Source organism: Euleptes europaea, chromosome 6 (assembly GCF_029931775.1).
Source record: "Euleptes europaea isolate rEulEur1 chromosome 6, rEulEur1.hap1, whole genome shotgun sequence".
In the NCBI taxonomy this organism is placed as follows: domain Eukaryota; kingdom Metazoa; phylum Chordata; class Lepidosauria; order Squamata; family Sphaerodactylidae; genus Euleptes; species Euleptes europaea.
This window is the reverse complement of record NC_079317.1, coordinates 108,368,664-108,388,130: the sequence shown is the minus strand read 5'-3', so window position 1 is coordinate 108,388,130 and position 19,467 is coordinate 108,368,664. Positions and strand designations below refer to the sequence as shown.

The 19,467-nt window shown below is 47.8% G+C and overlaps 1 protein-coding gene across 1 annotated transcript in view; it reads left to right on the top strand.

Annotated features, from left to right (window-relative positions):
• CFAP65 (cilia and flagella associated protein 65) overlaps positions 1-19,467 on the top strand; it is a 144,682-nt gene that overhangs the window by 92,893 nt on the left and 32,322 nt on the right. Inside the window, exons 23-28 of the mRNA XM_056852046.1 lie at positions 936-1,094; positions 3,757-3,900; positions 4,291-4,407; positions 5,418-5,555; positions 12,011-12,103; positions 15,046-15,132. Coding sequence (XP_056708024.1) covers positions 936-1,094; positions 3,757-3,900; positions 4,291-4,407; positions 5,418-5,555; positions 12,011-12,103; positions 15,046-15,132 — 738 coding nt within the window. The remainder of the gene's footprint in view (positions 1-935; positions 1,095-3,756; positions 3,901-4,290; positions 4,408-5,417; positions 5,556-12,010; positions 12,104-15,045; positions 15,133-19,467) is intronic.

Here is a 19,467-nt window from a genome sequence, read left to right as displayed (position 1 = left end):
TCTATTAAAAGAATAAACCTTGCTAGATGTGCGCTCATGCACAGGAGAAGGGGAGCACACAATCACTAGGGAATTAAAAAAGGTAAAGGTCCCCTGTGCAAGCACTGGGTCATTCCTGACCCATGGGGTGATGTTACATCCGGACGTTTACTAGGCAGACTTTGTTGATGGGGTGGTTTGTCAGTGCCTTCCCCAGTCATCTTCCCTTTACCCCCAGCAAGCTGGGTACTCATTTGACCAACCTCAGAAGAATGGAAGGCTGAGTCAACCTTGAGCCGGCTACCTGAAACCAACTTCTGTTGGGATTGAACTCAGGTCATGAGCAGAACTTGGACTGCAGTACTGCAGCTTACCACTCTGCGCCACGGGAATCCTAACTAGGGAATTACAATAACGTTAAAACAAAGTTTCGTAAAGCAAAGTTTCTCTGTGGTGAGTGCAGTGGGGTAGATTTTGGAGAAGAAGAGTTGGTTTTTATACCCCGCTTTTCTCTACCTTAAGGAGTCTCAAAGCAGCTTACAATCACCATTCCTTCATCTCCCTTCATTTACCCTTCTTTGACATTAAAAAAAAAGTGGATGAGAACCTCTGAGTTGGTAGTTGAATAGTGAGGATGTATATTGGTTCTTGGAAGATAATAATAATTAGCTTTGAAAAGTTCACAATATGTTGATGCTATGGGGTGAGGCAACCTGGGTTATTTCTACTTATGTCACAGGAATCTAGTGAGTGAACACTACCCACACAACCACATTTTATACTACAGTTACAGCTATCTTGGAGAATTGTCCAATTTTTTTCAGTTACAAAATATTGCAGATTGTATTCGAGAAAGACATAACTACAACAGAAACACACAGCCTTGAAGGAAGATATGTGGGAATAACAGGGCTCTTTCTGCTACAGCTCTTTCTCCCTCCCCACTCTCTGCCTAGGTGGATGTGCCCATCCACATCCTTGAGGGAGACTCTGCTCTGATCACCTTCCAAGGAGTAGGCTATGATCCACATGTTATGAGAGAGGCAGCACAGTTTGATAAAGTGGTGTCTCCTGTCACAGCACCAGGATCTGCAAAATTAACAGTACCTGGCTTGGTAAGTACCAAAAGTTACTGAGTCCCCAGTAATGTTCAAGAGGGTGTTGAGCAGGCATTTCAAATTTCCTTTGAAAGTGAGTCCTTGACACGGGAAGAGCCTTTCTTCTCTTTCTGGGGCACTTTTAATGTAGTAGTGGCGATTATAGAACATACTTTCCCATGAAATGCAAAGGTGATCTTAGTGCAGCCAGTTCGTTTAAATCAGACCTGTACAACAGGTGACCCACGAGCCCCACAGAACCAGTGGGTATTTTTTTTTCAACCACTTGGTCAGTCACAATATGTTAGCCTCCCATGCTGCATGCATTTCAAGGGCTGCATATTGTGCAAACATCTTTTAGGCTGCATGTGTGCCAGCCTAATCCAAGAATCAGTTTTATATTGAATATATTATATCGATACATAATCAGTCTGTGCAAAGATTAATTAATATTATAAACCCATCTTTTTCTCCAGCATGGAGACTGAAGTTGGGTACCAACAAATAAAACAAAATACAGCAAACTAAAAGAAAGGGTACTGCCCACTTTTAGGATACTGTGCCCCAATTAAATGGTCCTGCAAACCCTTTGAAAGAGCTCACACTGAACAAGATTTCTACAAACGTGGTCTTCCTCACATTCTTGGGAAGTCTATTCCATGAAATATGGGCTGCCACAGAGTAAGAACGTGCAGAACACGGCACCATCCCTACTTGCACAAAGGGACAGAAAACAAAGCATGGTCAGAGGAATGCAGTTGGTCACATGGATTCCATGCAAGATGCTCTTTCCAGTATGTGGGTCTCAGGCCCTGCAAGGGTTATAAGCAGCACCTTGAACTGGACCAAGAATTGGATTACTGGGGAAAATGAGCATCCAATGCAAAAGTCTTAATATTGGAATAATATGGGTGGTAAGTTTAACTCTCAATACCCTGACCACAACATTCTGCACTTAATTTCCAAATTTGTCTTCTGGGGTAGCCCACATAGAGTATGTTACAGTATTCAGTCCTCAAATTCAATAAAGCATGGATCATTAAGACTGGTTCAGCTGAGTAAAGGGAAAAGTGCTATTTTGTGTGCCACGTGCATAGGAAAAAATGCACTCTTGGTTACTACATTTCATCTGCTTTTCAAACAAAATGGTTGGATCCAAAAGGATTCTGCCAAAGAAAGCCTCATCTCTAGCCGGCAGTGCAACATCATCTGAAACCTCAGCCTTATCAACCAACACTACCTGCATCTTACCTGAATTCAGTTTCAATGTTTTCTCTCTCAACTGCTTCACCAAGGCTGCCAGGCGCTGATTCAGAACAGAGGCTAACACATCTGGGGGCTTTTAGTCAAAGAGATGTATAGTTGCATATCAGAAGCATATTGACGATACCCAATCCCAAAGCTACAGGCAATGGAAAGGCAATCTCATATAAATAACATGGAAACCTGGGCAACACCCCAGGTTAAATTCAGCTTGTGGATTCTTCCTTGCCTGTCATTGCTCTTTGGATACTGTTAAATAGACACAATCTGAACCATTTCAGAGCTGTGCTTGTAATCCTTACTGTTGCTTTCAAAGAATGCAATGATAAAGTATGGTTGACCATATGAAGCAACAACAAGATTAGTATTGCCAAACAGGCATTTCCATTTATCGGTTTGCGCAGATTATCTGCCAGAGCTAGTAGGACAGTATCTGCCCTAAAACCAGGCTTGAAGCCAGACTGAGAAGTGTCAAAGGTTATCTAGGAACCCCTGCAGTTGTTCTTCTACCAGCTGCTCTATAATTTCCCCATTAAATGTTAAATTAGAAATAGGCATATAATTAATCTGGACCTGTTTCGCTAGAGCATTTTTCTCAAAAGCAGACAAATTACTTGACAAGATGCAGTCAAGTTATGAGAACTACAGGGATAATATGGGGAAAATGGTTGCTGCCAGTGCTCTGTGTCATCTACGTGGTGTCAGGAGCAATGCTGGCTGCCATTTTGCTCTATGCATGCCAAATCCTGCTGGGCTTGGTTTAGAAGGTATGTTGTATAGTTTGATACTTGCTAGTTCTTGCTTTTTTTATTTTGTCAGTTCTGAACTCTGAAGGCACAGCCTGAAAGAAAATTGCCACAACATGATTCTTTATGTATCCATTACGTGTCCGTGCATTAGAAAAGCAATAGGCATTATAAAGTCCAGAATGGTGCTGCCAGTACTTTCTCCTTCCCCTCTGAATAGAGAATGGAGAAGAAAAATTTGAGGAAAAGACTCGGTTAACACATTAGATTGTCCAATTAAAGATCCCTGGTTCTTTAATCCAGTTTTGTGCAAACATCTGGCATTTTAGAATCTTCCTCCAGAAAAGTCTTAAAACTGTGCTAAAGTGTGTGCATTGCATGCAGAATCTCAGGTCACGGTCTGCAGAGCTGGGAAAGGTTTCTTCCTGAAACTTTAGAGAACCAATATGGAGTTAGATGGACCAGTAGTCTAAATCAGTATTTTGGAAGTTCATGTATAAATCAGTTAATTTCTGATTTGTGTATACAGTATGATTGTTACTGTTTAATATATTTGGTGCTACAGCTTTGCTAGGCACCTCTGTAGGTCTTCCTTCTACTCACAGGGTGGAAAAGTAAAAGGAACTCACTTTTTTTTTAGGCTAGGAGATCACTTGTTTCTTTCTTTTCAGGCAGTATATTTATCTCAGCCCCAGATTTGTTTTGGCAACATCCCAGTATACAGCAAATGCAGCCGCCTCTTCTTTCTGAACAACACTTCTGAGAAGGAGGCAATAGTTTTCACTTGGTACATTGGGACTTCAAATGCCACAGTGGTGAGCTTCATCTGTTTGATTGCTTTTTTTCCCTCCCTGCTATTCTGTTTCATTTCAGCTTTCTATATAACTTAGCTTGGCTATATCAGATTAGTTGAGCATCTTATCGTAACCTTTGAAAGATTTGACATCTGAACTGAGGGGAGGTATTAATATCAAAGACAGAAGTGTGGCACTCATTACAGTGATGTATTCAATTATATTTTGCATATTCTGCTGGGAGCCTGTTTCCCACTCTGATGTTGCAGTAGTTTGATTCTTAACCGCATGCCTCTCCCTTTGCATGTTATGAGGGATGGTACCTGCTTTCAGAATAGGAGGTAACAGCTCTTACAATGTTTGGTGGGGATGCATTGTTATATATGCAATCACCTCTTGTTTTGTTTTTAGGTGTTGAACATTGTTCCAGAGACTGGAATTGTTCTAGCTGGGGAGAGCACCTGTTGTGTTCTCACACTACACGCGAGTGAAACCCCTTGCTTCTACGATGTTGATCTGGTCTGTGAGGTGAGACTAAGCAGATCTCAGCAACTTTTAATCCTTCCCTTCCTCCACCCAGTGACCAGGTCAACCTGGGTCAAAAATGTTTTTCCTGGAGCCTCCAGAAATTTTCTTCCTGGAGCCCCTTCTAGCATTTTAAAACCTCCAAGTCTCTGCTGGGGATGGGGCTTGACCCACTTCTTTGTCTCCTGATACCTCCATCTGCATTTCTAAGAAGGTGGCTCCAGTGGGGCCAGGAGCAGTTTGTCATGCGTCCCGCCTTCCTCCTGCCCTGGGAAAAAATGGTTAATAGGTTCCCTGTAAACATCACGTGGGGGGGGGGGGGGGGAGAGAAGCCTGTTTCTTCACAGTGGTGAAAAGTGCCATCAAGTTGCAGCTGAGTTATGGTGACCCCCGTAGGGTTTCCAGGGCAAGAGACGTTCAGAGGTCGTTTGCCATTTCCTACCTCTGCATAGAGACTCTGGGCTGCCTTGGTGGTCTCCCATCCAAATACTAACTGGGGCCAACCCTGCTTAGTTGCTGAAATCTGATGGGATTGGTCTAGCCTGAGCCATACAGGTCAATGCAATAGTATAATTGGAGTTAAGCAACGTCGACTCTTGCAAAGGACACAACTGCATAGAGTGTACGGGTACTATGGAAGTGATGTGCTGCCTAACAAAAAAGACAGAGTGTTTCAAATTTTGTCATACCATATGAGTTGCTGTTGTATATGTATGGCTCCAATTTTATCCCTCTTTTCTTTGTAATTTCTTGGGGCACCACCGTTGGGGCTTGTCCTTGGTAAAAACACCTCCGCTTACTGCTGTTGAGTTTCTTCTTGATTGGACAAGGTTTTATTTCCCAGCATTTGTTTTCAAAGTTGAGACATTAATATAGAGAGCTTTGCCAAAATTTCAGACTCAGGTGGCACCTGATGTTTGCAGACAAGCAAAGCTTCAGATCATTGAAGAAGAAATGCAGTAGTCATGCCAAGCTGGAACATGGTGAGCTAACTGTAGAGTTTTGCTATGTAGATTTTCACACAGCGACCACTGGATCAATATGAAAAAGAACTGAAAGAATGGGAAACTGAGAAGGCTCGGCAGGCTGTGGAGTTCACAATCACAGAAAAGGATCTGAACATGAAGAAGAATGGAGAAGAACATGCAAAGGTAAGTCAAGCCTGCTACATGGAGTTCCGATCCTTTGAACAGATGATTTTTTTGCAGGGATAACTGAAGATATTTTAGCGCCCATGGTAGAAATTAGGGGTGTGCAAAATAAAAAATCAGGTAAATTTCAGGTTCAGGTTTATTGGATCTGATTTTTTCGATAAACCTGAATAAGCCAAATACCCATACCAGTAAATGGGTATTTCGGCTTTATTTCTGGGTTTCCCAACAAACTTCAGGTCCATTATTCCATTATATGGAATATTTTTTTAGGAGCTGGGGGGTATTTTTCAAGGTAGAGTCACCAAATATTCAGGGCAGCAGCAAGGGTCCCTGCATGAACCCCAAAGTTTGGTAAAGTTTGGTATAGGGGTCCAATTTTATGAGCCTCTGAAGGGGTCTCCCCTCCTCCATGCTTTTCTATGGAGGAAGGGGTGACCCCTTTGGGACACCATACAATTCGATCCCCTGTCCCAAACTTTACCAAACTTTGAGGTTCATGCAAGGAGAGTCCCTTGCAGCTATGCTGCAAATTTGGTGTCTTCCTCAGAAAATGCCCCCCCCCCCAGCTCATTAAAAAATTCCCCTAGGGAAAAGCCTGGGGAAAGCCGAAGCTGAAAAAAGCCAAATACGTATTCAGCTGCAATCGGCTATCCGTTTTAGGCTTGAGTCCCAGTTTTAATACTGGCTTAAATTAAACCAGAAAAAAAGCCCAAAAGTCCTTTTCCAGGATTATTTTCAGTTTGGCTTTACCAATATGCACAGCCCTAGAAGAAAAAGAAATGGTCACTAATTGTAATGGAAAGCTTTCCTGTACAAATCCCAATGAAATAAATGGAACCTATAAGACCGATTAGGAGCCCCGTGGCGCAGAGTTTTAAGCTGCAGTACTGCAGTCAAAAGCTCTGCTCACGACCTGAGTTCGATCTCAGCGAAAGTTGGTTTCAGGTAGCTGGCTGTCAGGAGCAGGCCATGAAGACAGTTCATGGTTATGCTCCCAGGTGTTGTTTTGCAGTTCTCTCCAAGGCCAGTCCGTGCCCCGTGTTTAGACTTCATAGAGTCCTTCATAGATTCCTTTAGTGTGGGAATTGCCATGTACTCCTTCCTGCCACTGGGAGGGGGGTTGCCTAGGGTTACAGCTTATCTCCTTTTGCTTTTCCATATATGCCATGTGCCTTGCCTTAGCCCCTTACTAGTGTCATTCTGAATATGGCTTCTGTAACCTGTCGCATCTAATCAATAAAACTGCTTTCGTGGACTTGCCGTCTGCTGGAATCTGTTTATGGGTTTGCCGCAGGACTAGAGCTCACACTGGCTCAAGGTTGACTCAGCCTTCCATCCTTCCGAGGTCTGTGAAATGAGTACCCAGCTTGCTGGGGGTAAAGGGAAGATGACTGGGGAAGGCACTGGCAGACCACCCCACAAACAAAGTCTGCCTAGGAAACATCGGGATGTGACATCACCCCATGGGTCAGGAATGACCCGGTGCTTGCACAGGGGACCTTTACCTTTTTATAAGACTGATTAATTTCAGTGTTGCTTTTGAAGGAGAACTTCACAGTGAACCTGTCCCTCCTAGAGGATGGGCTGCAGCTCAGTGGAAGAGGTTCTGTTTTTCATGCAGAAGGTCCCAGGTTCTATCCCCAGCATCTCTAGTTAAAAGCACCGGACAATAGGTGATGTGAAAGACCCCTATCTGAGACCCTGGAGAGGCGCTGCCAGTCTGAGTAGACAATACTAACACTGATGGAGGACCGATGGTCTGATTCAGTAAGAGGCAGCTTCATGTGTGTGACACATGGCTCAGGTTTGTATACCATCTAGTCCACTACCCTTCATGGCACACAAAACCTGCCACCTGAAGTTGCCGTCCCCACTAGGGCTGTTGAAATTTTTTTTTGGTAAAATTCAGATTTGGCAAAATTCAGCTCGTTTTTATTCGGGAAATGCCGAAGTCCGAACTCCCCCGCTTCGGGTCTGTGCAATTCGGCATGAGGTCCGGAGTTCGGGGAAAAATCCGGCCCAATAAAGCCATTAAAATCACAACTGCACCTTTCCGCAGCTCCGGGGGGGGGGCATTTTTGGGGGTAGAGGTCTCAAACTTTCAGCGTAGCTTCAAATGACCCTTCTTGCAACAACCCCCACGTTTTGTAAAGATTGGATCAGTGGGGGCTGAGATATGGGCCCCGAAAGGGGTCCCCCTCCTTAATGTGCATTTGCAATTAGCAGAGTTTGCCACCCAATCCAAGCTCCCAGCCCCGACAAACAGCTGAGCTGCGGGGAGCAAGGGCGGGGCAGGTGCGAAGAAGTTTGCAAACCATGCAAAGCAACACAACCATGCAAACCATCATGTTTGCAACCATGCAAAGCAACACCTGACGCCTGGGAGTTTGCAAACCATGGAAAGGGACAGAAGAAGTTTGCAAACCATACAAAGCAACACAACCATGCAAAGCAACACGTTTGCAACCATGCAAAGCAACACCTGACGCCTGGGAGTTTGCAAACCATGGAAAGGGACAGAGGCATGCTAGCTAAGCATCAGGAGCAGGAGTGGGTGGAATTTCCCCTTTTGCATTGGACTCGGGACCAGGCAAATGCATTCTTTAAGTCACAATTTGAAAACAATTTTTGAGCAAGCATCAAAATAGACCTAACCGATCTTATGAATGAGGGAAAACCTGAGGAAGCCTCCCCCCCTCAAACCAGGGAGAGAGAGATTCGAGGGGGCACACACCCCCAGACAGAACAGGCGAAAGCCCCCTTTGGCTTCCCCCCACCCACAGAAACTTCTCCCTCCCCACACACACACAGACTCTGCCCCCCCCCCCCACACAGGAGAAAACTTATATATTAAAGCCCCAAAAGGGGTCTTACTGTGGATGTCTTCTGTTCCATCAGGAGGGACTTGGAGGACTTGGTAATCCAATACAGTTCCATTTAAGCACGGGAGGTTTTGCCTTGGATTTGCCACTGTCGAGATGCACATAGGATCGGCTGATCCCATTCATCCCAATAGGGAAAGGGGGGGCATATCTCAGCCCCCGCTGATCCAATTTTTACAAAACTTGGGGATTCTTTCAAGAAGGGTCCTCTGAAGCTACGCTGAAAGTTTGGGGGCTGTACCCCCAAAAATGTGCCCCCTGCAGTCATGGAAAGGAGCGAATGTGTGCTGTAAATGGAATAAAAATGCACATTAAGGGGGGACCCCTTTTGGGGCTCATATCTCAGCCCCCCCTGATCCAATCTTTACAAAACGTGGGGATTCTTTCAAGAAGGCTCCTCTGAAGCTATGCTGAACGTTTGGGGGCTGTACCCCCAAAAATGCGCACCCTGCAGCCACGGAAATGAGCAAATGTGCACAAGCACCCCCCACGGGGATTTCTCTCTCACACAAACAGATACTCTCTCTTTCTCTCCCCGCCTGGGCCGCGCAGCAGCTGGGCTCATGCACTCAATTGCGACTGATTGGCCAGAAGAAGACCCAGCTTGGTGTCAGGCTTCAGCAAATATACGGCGTTTCAGGCAATAGAACTCGAATCCAGGCAGAGCAGCGATTCAAAGATTTATGCCGAAGGTCAATGATTTCAGTAAGGAGGCAAACAAGGCTGGAATTAGGGCTGTTGAATTTTAAAAAATTCGGTATAGTTCGGATTCGGCTGAATTCGGCCCGTTTAGATTTGGGATATGCCGAAGTCCGAACTCCCCCGCTTCGGGTCCATGCAATTCGGCAGGAATTCAAAGTTCGGGGAAAAAATTCGGCCAAATAAAGCCATTAAAAACACAACCGCGCCTTTCCTTTGTTTACAAAACTTGGGTGGTCTCTTAAGAAGGCTTGTCTGAAGCTCCGCTCAAAGTTTGGGATCTGCACCCCCAAAAATGCGCCCCCTGCATCCACGGAAATGGAAAAGGGGGGAGGGAAAAGGGGTGGAGCCCATATCTCGAGACCCCCTGACCCAATGTTTACAAAACTTGGGGGGTACCTTAAGAAGGCTCATCTGAAGCTCCACTGAAGGTTTGGGGTCTGTACCCCCAAAATGCGCCCTCTGCAGCCATGGAAAGAAAAAAGGGGGGAGCTCATATCTCGGGACCCCCTGACCCAATGTTTACAAAACTTGGGTGGTCTCTTAAGAAGGCTTGTCTGAATCTCTGCTGAAAGTTTGGGGTCTGTACCCAAAAAAAATACGCCCCCTGCAGCCACAGAAAGGAGCGAATGTGCACAAACACCCCCCCTCACACACACGAGGATTTCCCTCTCTCTCTCTCCCCGGCCGGGCCGCACATCAGCTGATTCCTCCAGTACTCAATCCTGATTGATTGGCCAGAAGAAGACCCAGCTTGGCCACCGATTGGCCAGGGAAGGAGAATACTGCTTACTGACTGTTATGCTGCTTACTGACAGCCCCGAATTGGCCGGATTTATTCGTGAACTCCCGAACTCGCTGAATTCGGCTCCCCGGTTGCCCTCTATTTTTGAGTTCACTTCGTCCCGAACTAAAAACCACTGAATCAGGGGAAATTCGGCTGTTTTTCAGTTTGGGCCGAACCGAATCAACAGCCCTAGCTGGAATACATGACTGGGGTGGAGAGGATACATATATAGGACTGATACAATAGGGTTATAGGAACAAAGAGACAATGTAGTTGTTTCCTGCTGGTAACGACTTAAGTAAAACTGAAACAGAAACTATTAAGAGCAATCAGTGGAGGAGACGGCCGAGCTCCCGGCTTTGTGCGCGGGACCCGATATCAGATGGGAGATTTAAACGGGCGGGTCCCAATACAAATGTAAATCCCTGGCCAGAATTCGTGTGCAAAACGGGGGGGAGGAGTGCACAGAGAACCCCATCTTGTTTGCAGGGAAACCATCTTGTTTGGGACCGGAGCTGTCAGAAGCCCTATCTGACATCCCGCCTCCCCAAAGACCCCCTCCCTGGGTTCCCAGGCTTGTCGGGACAACACTGATGGAACTCGGTGATCACGTGTTCTGCTGCGACCCACTTATTGTGACTTGAGTTCAAGTGTTTCTAGTGCACCAGGTACTCCAGCTGACCTGTCCGCAGCCTGGAGTCCTGGACCCTGGAAATTTCAAAATGCTGTTCCCCCTGCACCATGATGGGCGTCGCCGCCGGGGGTTCAGGGTGCCAACCGGGAGTAGGAGAAAAGGGCTTCAAAAGGCTCACATGGAACACAGGGTGTACCCCTTGCAGAGTCTTGGGGAGGTCCAGTTCGGCAGTGACCTCATTGATTACTCAGGATAAGGTAAACGGACCCACGTACTTTTGGCATAGTTTCCTACACGGACGCAAGGACTTTAAGTTCTTGGTGGAAAGGTACACCTTTTCCCCGACCACTAGATCCCACTGAGGCACTCTGTGTTTATCAGCCTGCGCCTTGTATCGTTCCTTAGCCTGGTCCAACTGTTTAACAAGTCCCGGCCAAGTATTTCTGACAGTGCTAGACCATGCCGCCACCTCCAGGGGGGTCGCCTCCCGGCGGGAGGGGGACCGCCCCCAAAGGGTCGAATTCTATCCCATAAACAGTCTTAAAGGGACTCTGCCCAGTAGCAGAGTGCACAGAGTTGTTGTAGGCGTACTCCGCCAGGGGTAACAGGTTGACCCAATTATCCTGGTGATAATTGGTGAAGCAGCGCAAATAGCATTCAACCACAGCATTCACCCTTTCCGTCTGCCCATCCGTCTGGGGGTGATAGGCTGACGATAAACCTTGTACCCCAACAATTCCCAAAAAGCCTGCCAGAATTTAGACAGGAACACCGAACCTCTGTCGCTCACGATCTTCCGAGGAAAACCGTGCAGGCGGAAGATCTGTTGAACAAATAGGCGGGCCAACTTGTGGGCTGAGGGCAACCCCTCGCATGGAATAAGGTGGATCTGCTAAGAAAACAGATCCGTGATGACCCAAAGTACGGTTTTACCCTGGCTAGGATGGAGATTGGTTACAAAGTCCATACCAATCACCCGCCAGGGAGCCTCCGGGGTCTCCAGGGGTTTCAGTAGTCCAGGGGGCTTTCCCATGAGATGTTTATTGGTAGCAGGACCTTACGAAACCATCTATGTCCTGGCGCATCCCTGGCCACCAAAAGCGCTGCCGTACCAGGTGTAGGGTTTTCACGAAACCAAAGTGACCCCCAGTCTTGGAGCTGTGGCTCCATTCTAGCGCTTCCCGGCGCAGCTTCTGGGGAACATAAGTCTTTCCTTCCGGGGTCCCAGATTCCTCCACCCCAAGGGGGCCATCCCCTCGTTCCTCGCGGAGGGCCTCCTCCCACCTGGTCTTTGCGGCAGAGGGCAGATCTCCAGGAACCTCCTGGAACGGGGGGAATCATGAGTCTCCCTCTGTGGAAGGGCCGAGGGAGGCGGAGAACCCGCCGTCCGGGCTCAGACTCCCCGGGGGGGAGGCATCGGGTGTTTCCTCTTGCTGGAGGTCTGGTACAGGTGCGGTACCAGCCGCCCGGGTCTGGGCCCGGGTCCGAACCCCTGGGAGACGAGTGGCACCGCTCGTTCCGCCTTGCGGAAGAGCCAGGGCAGGTGAGGGGGGCGCTGCTTGGGCTTGGGCCCGGGTTAGAACTCCTGCGCTTGCCCCCTCCGGGTCCAAGCCCAGGTGTTCTGGGGTAAAAAGGGATCCAAGCGGCTGCTCGACTCTGCAATCGTACTGCGGCATACGGGAGAGACCGTCCGCCAGGCAATTCACCCTCCTGGGAACATGCTTAATGGTGAAGCGGAATCGAGAAAAGAAACCTGCCCACCTCAGCTGTTTGGCCGAGAGTTTCCTCTGCCCCAGGATGGCCTCGAGGTTCCGGTGGTCTGTCCAAGCCTCAAACGGTACCACCGCCCCCTCCAAGAATTGGCGCCAGACCGTGAGGGCATGTTTAATTGCCATGGCCTCCTTCTCCCCTATTGGCCAGTTGAGTTCGGCCCCAGAGAACTTCTTGAAAAAATAGGCGCAGGGTCGGAACCTCCCCTGAGCATCCCTCTGTAAGAGTGCTCCCCCCATCGCCCTGTCGGAAGTGTCCACTTGCAGGGTAAAAGGTTGGGAACAGTCGGGGTGAGCCAAGAAGAGTCCGGTAGTAAACCGGCTCTTAAGCAGATCAAACGCCGCCTGGCATCGATCATCCCATGCTACCCGATAGTTAGTGGCAGTGGCTGCTTGGCCCCTCCCCTTGGTCCTAAGGAGTTCCGTGATCGGGAGGGCTATCTCAGCAAAATCTGGGATGAAACCCCTGTAGAAATTTGCGAAGCCCAGAAATTGTTGAACCTGTTTGCGGGTCCGGGGAGGTTCCCAATCCTGGACCACCTGGACCTTCTCAGGGTCCATAATCAACTCGTTGGGAGACACCACAAACCCAAGAAAAGTAAGTTCGTCTTGGTTAAAGGCACACTTGGACAGTTTGGCGTACAGGTGGTGTTCCCGCAGCCAGCGCAAAACCTCCCGCACCAATTTCCGGTGTTGTTCCAGGTCTCGTGAATAAATTAAAATATGTAGGTATACGATGACCCCCTGAAACAACAGATCATGCAAAATCTCATTGATAAGTTGCATGAAGCAGGACAGAGCTCCAGACAACCCGAAAGGCATTACACAGAATTCAAAAAGCCCAAAGCAACACGAGAAAACTGTTTTAGTCTCATCCCCCTCCTTAATCCGGACCCGGTAGTAGGCCTCCGCCAAGTCCAGTTTAGAAAACGCCCTGCCCTCTTGTAGCTGGCTGAGAAGGGTTGAGGGGGATGGGGTACACATTTGTTTCAGTAACTGCATTAAGCCCCCTATAGTCCACACATAACCGGAGGTCCAAAGTCCCCTTCTTCTTCACGAAGAAGCAGGGTGAGGAGAATGCAGCCTTGGACGGACAGATGAACTCCCTGGCCAGATTCTTATCCAGAAACTCCCTTAATACAGTCTTTTCCTGAGGGCTCATGGGGTAAACCCGAGCCTTGGAGGGCTTCATGTCCACCGTTAACTCAATGGCACAGTCCGTGGTGCGGTGAGGGGGTAGCAAGTCACAGTCCTTCCCCTCAAAGACTTCCGCAAAGTCTTGATATTCCGGGGGTAGCGTTACGGGAATTGCCGTCGCGGCAATCACCCTCCCCCCATCGGGCATGTCCTCCCTGCAATGCCACCTGCATTGGGGGGACTCAAACACTACTTGACGCTGTGCTCAGTCGATGCTGGGATTGTGACCCGCCAACCAATTGCTTCCCAGAACCACCGGGTAAGAGATCCCAGGGGCTATGGTGAGGTTGATTTGCTCCCAGTGATCCCCCACCCCTAGCAACACAGAGTCAGAGCGCAAATGAACAGGACCCCCCTGAAGATCCCTCCCGTCCATTTGACGGAAGCGCAAGGGCTGGTTCAACTCCACCGCCCCCAATTGTAATCGGTTAAATACGTCTTGGTCAATTAAAGTTCTGGAGCAACCAGAGTCCAAAATGCCCACTACTGCAACTGGATCCCCTCCCTGGGGATTCCTTAACACCACGGGCACCAGGAGAGTCTCCCCCTGGTCACTCACCCAGGTCGGAACCGGCTCGTTTTCTTGCAAAGTAGCCTCCTGTGCCGGTTCACTCACAGGAAGCTTTCTTCGTTTTTTGGCGGTGAGACATCTCTGGAACAGCAGCGATGTTCACACGGGACAGGTTCCAGGTCCGCAGGTTTTCTTGTCTGTTGCCTGCCTGGGCGATCCGCTGGTGCACTTGGCGGCAAAGTGTCCCATCCTACCGCAACGTACACAGGAACCTTCTCTGAAGCGGCGCGCTCTCTCATCCAGGAAACGGCTTCGATTCCCTTCACCTCGGTTCACCTCCGTTGTAGTGTTCCCCTTGGTCGGGCCTCTGGAGGGGGGTTCCTTCCCCGGGCCATCCTTGGCGAACTGCAGGGTTAGCTTGCGGTGTTCTACTTTCCCTGCCAACCGGATCCAGCCCTCCACAGTGTCAGGGTCTCCCAGAGTCAGGCAGCCCTCCAACACTTCCCAGCACAGTCCCTCGCGGAAGTGTTGGACCTTGGTGGCTTCGCTCCACTCTCGCACCTTGCACGCCAGGGACTGGAACTCCTGGGCATATTCTAGCACAGACTGGGACCCCTTCCTTAATCTGCACATAGCAATCTTGGCCCTCTCTGCCCGGTGAGGGTCCTCAAACTGGCGGTGCAGGGCTTCCAGGAAATCATCGAGGGAGCGCAAAAGTTCAGGGTTAACCTCTGTCGCTGCCACCGCCCACTCTACTGCCTCCTTCTTTAGAAGCCCGATGGCGTACCGCACCCGGGCTTCTTCGGAAGGAAAAGTCTCACCCTAATCATTCATGAAACCAGAAAGTTGCAGTAGAAAGTGGGGTAACTGGGCGCAGGTCCCATCAAAAGAAATCTGCAGGTCCCGGGTGACTGTGTGAGGGGAATGAATGGGGAGGGTAGTCGCAGCGCCGATGGACGATCGGAGTCCTCGCACCATCCCTGCTAGCACCGTCATCCCCCTCCTTAGGATCTCCAGCTGGTCCTGAAGCTCCCATTTCTGTCGGGTCAGGTTGTGGTTCTGCTCCTGCAGAAGACGGCGTTCCTCTTCTCGGGGGTACGGGGTAGAGGTGACTGCAGCTCGGCCACAGAGCGGTTCCTCCTCCCTGGAGTATAGGTCCTCCAGCAGGCCTCGATATAGGTGATCGAAGTTTGGCCCTGTGGTTGATTGGTGGACGTACTGTCTGGCGACCGTGGTGTCCCCTCTGCAACCTCTGAGGGACTCCTTCCCAGGGTTACGTCTTCCTGGCTTGGGTCTGCTCCTCTCGGGGCTGCTTCTTCCCGGGGCAGGACCGCTCCCTGCTGTTCCGACAGGCAGAGGCGTTCATACTGCCGGATCAGTTCGGCGGATCGGGTCGAACTGGGGAACATCTTTCTCAAGAACTAACTAGTAGAAAATAAAAAAGATGGATTCCAGCCTAATGTCAGGCTTCAGCAAATACACGGCGTTTCAGGCAATAGAACTCGAATCCAGGCAGAGCAGCGATTCAAAGATTTATTCCGAAGGTCAATGATTTCAGTAAGGAGGCAAACAAGGCTGGAATACATGACTGGGGTGGAGAGGATACATATATAGGACTGATACAATAGGGTTATAGAAACAAAGAGACAATGTAGTTGTTTCCTGCTGGTAACGACTTAAGTAAAACTGAAACAGAAACCATTAAGAGCAATCAGTGGAGGAGACGGCCGAGCTCCCGGCTTTGTGCACGGGACCCGATATCAGATGGGAGATTTACACGGGCAGGTCCCAATACAAATGTATATCCCTGGCCGGAGTTCGTGTGCAAAACGGGGGGGGGGAGGAGTGCACGGAGAACCCCATCTTGTTTGCGGGGAAATCATCTTGTTTGGGACTGGAGCTGTCAGAAGCCCTATCTGACACTTGGCCACCGATTGGCCGGGGGAGAATGCTGCTTACTAACTAACGGTTATGCTGCTGTGCCGAACCCTGAATTTGCTGAATTTATTCACCAAACACCCCGAACTCGCTGAATTCGGCTCCCCCTTTTCCCGCCTTTTTTGAGTTCGGTTCCATCCGAACTAAAAACCGCCAAATCGGGAAATTCGGCTGTTTTTCAGTTTGGGACGAACCGAATTGACAGCCCTAGTCCCCACTGTGCTCACGATAGGGCCACCTCTGGTTTGTAGGGAAGCATTAAGGTGGTTTGGGAAGAGGACAAAGGACGCTATGTCGTATGAGCATATGGATGACCTCTATGCTGGTATAAAAGCTCTTTCCCTTGGTGGCATTCATGTTAGCCACATGTCAGTCCTGAAAATTTCTTTCTCGGACATTAGATGTTTGATACCAGTGCTGCGTCCTTGACAAGTGTTTTTCCCTTTATGAATATCAGATTGTAGTCTTACACATGGCCATCTGCACCTTGAAAGAGGAACCAGCATACTTAAGCAGAGCAAAGTCGGGGGAATTTTGAGAAAAAAACAATGTCTGTGTTTCTCCTACAGTTTTGTGATTGCAAACACTTCAATGGTTTGACAGGTTTCACTATTGGTACAGAACTGTAGGTGTTTTCCATCCATAGTCACAGATGCTGAAGGCCAGTTCACAAGTTATGTTAAGACAAACCTGGTAGTTGCAGTCAATCATGATTCCCTGACATGGGATGCATGTTTACAAATGTATGCTTGCTGCATTTACACTTTACATTCTTTACAGAAACATAGAAAAATAGAGTTGGAAGGGACCTCCAAGGTCATCTAATCCAACCCCCTGCACAACGCAGGAAAATCACAACACCCCACCCCAGTGACCCCTGCTCTATGCCCAGAGGAAGGCGAAAACCCTCCAGGATTCCTGGCCAATCTGGCCTGGAGGAAAATTCCTTCCTGACTCCAAAGTGGTGATCAGCATTACCCTGGACATGTAAGAAAGGGCCATGAGAACCGAGCATTGTCATCCCTTGCTGCCTTCCCTCTCATGAGTTATCTAAGTTCACAGAATCAACATTGCTGTCAGGTGGTCATCTAGCCTCTACTCAAAAACCTCCAAAGAAGGAGAGCCCACCATCTCCCAAGGAAGCCAGTTCCAACTGAGGAACTGCTTTAACTGTCAGGAAGTATTTCCTAATTTTTAGCCAAAAACTCTTTTGATTTAATTTCAACCTGTTGGTTCCAGTCATAGAATCATAGAGTTGGAAGGGACTACCAGGGTCAGCTAGTCAACCCCCCTGCACAATGCAGGAATTTCACAACTACCTCCCCCCACCACACACACCCAGTGACCCCTACTCCATGCCCAGAAGATGGCCAAAATGCCGTCCCTCTCATGAACTGTCTAAGGTCATAGAATCAGCATTGCTGACAGATGGCCATCTACCCTCTGCTTAAAACCCTCCAGGAAGGTCCAACCTTTTGGGGCAGCAGAAAAAGACTATGCACCATCCTCTATATGACACCCTTTCAAATACTTGAAGATTGCTGTCATATCACCTCTCAGTCGTCTCCTCTCCAGGCTAAACATACCGAACTCCTTCAATCTTTCCTCATAGGACTTGGCCCACTTTAAGGAGTACACTGAATATATCTCAGTATACACCTAAAATGTAATGTATGGAGGGGTTCTATAGAACAAAGAATGAGGTATTGCTGCTAGCCAGGATAATAGTTAAAATCCTCCTTGAGTGATGTCAACACTGTCTTCAGTATCCCCTTTCCAGGGAAAAGTAAAGCAACATAGAGGTTCAGAAGGATATCAGTTAAGCTAGTGTACCTTGATTTACTTTTACCTTCATTTGCAGTTAATGTTCTGAATGTATAATTCAGGATTTTCTGCTTGTTGAATATTTTTAATGCAGCCTTCTCAGGGATATGGGAGCAACTGGTCATGTGGGAGTCCCAGGAGTAAACCACTATATTTAACTGAAAGGAAAATGATCCTGAATGTAAGATACAAACAATATAAACAAAAAGTTTTTTTAAAAATAATATACATACTTTTAACTTGGATGCGAATATAAGATGACCATGTCTTTTTCTTGGCAGCAGACTTTGCAGGGGACGACTATAGTCTTTCTCTTGGGTAAATACAGTATACACTATGCACAAACAATGAAGCACCAACACTTTTTTATTATAGTTAAGACTTTGGTGTCTGTAGGTTTGATTAGAGGAACAGCACAGAAAATGGGAAACCTTAAGCCTTTCCTGGCAGGCTGTTTTTCCTCTTTAAGATGCTCTTTCCTGTGCATTTCTGTGTAATACAATTTGAATCCCATCCCACTGGGGGAACAGCAATACGGAAGGATGTGACACTGATCAGAAAAGTAGATGACAGGGAAAGGGTAAAGCTCTCTTTCCCCCTGACTGCTGATCTGAATGCTGTGCTGTGCTGACAGAACATCAAAACCTGGTTGCATGTAATTTATCCAACACTACATCATTGTTTATTTTCTTCTGTATCCTTTGTTGCCATGAATGGGGTCATGTGAGGGAGGGGAAGAAGCAGCCAGTCTCCCTTCCATTGTGCCTGACTTCAGCTATAGCTGAGAGCACCTCTCAGGCTGTTTTGCAGTTGCCACCTATAAAACCATCAGAGGTAGAGCAGGAAGCGGCCAGGTTCCCCTCCATCACGAAAATCCCTTTGCCACAAAATATTTGTATTGAATTTTAATATTAATTGTATTTTTTTCATTCCTGTGAGCCTCCTTGAGAGCAGAAAACAGACTAAAACATTTATGTGCAAACTTTTGTTTAGAGTTCTTCAAAATCCTTGGAGTCAGCACAGCCCTCTATGTCAATTACAGAGATCCGGAAATACAAGGTAACATTGCCTATATATGTGCTGGTCTATGACCGTAACAAAACTACTACAAGGTAACATTGTTGTATCTCCCAACTCAAATGGACTGATTGAATAGGATGGTTGATAGAGTGCTTATTCAGAACATGTATTCAAAACATGTTTGCGATAAAATGGAAATGCCATGCCTATGGAATAATTGGGTGTCAAAGCATTTGTTGGCTGTGTTTGGGCTGGATTGCCTTTCTGTAGTGTTTGATGGCGCTTTGCTGCTGGAACAAGGAGAAAGAGTGGGTAGCAATATCCAAGTTTGCTTGGTCTTTCCCTAGTAGGCATGCATGATACATATTGGTACAGGCATACCACACAACAGGAGTTCTCAGTTTTTTGTTTGGCTGGATGAACCCAGCTTCCCCTCATATTCATATTACAATTAACAGTATGGTGTACAAGCTACAGTGTTGGGCTGGGAACTGGGAGACCTGAGTTCAAATTCCACACTACCATTAAGCTCACTGGGTGACCTTGGCCAGTAGCACACTCTCACCCTAACCTACCTCAAAGGCTTGTTGTGAGGAGAAAAAGAAAAAATGTACGTTGCTGATCTTTTTGGAGAAGGACCAGATAAAC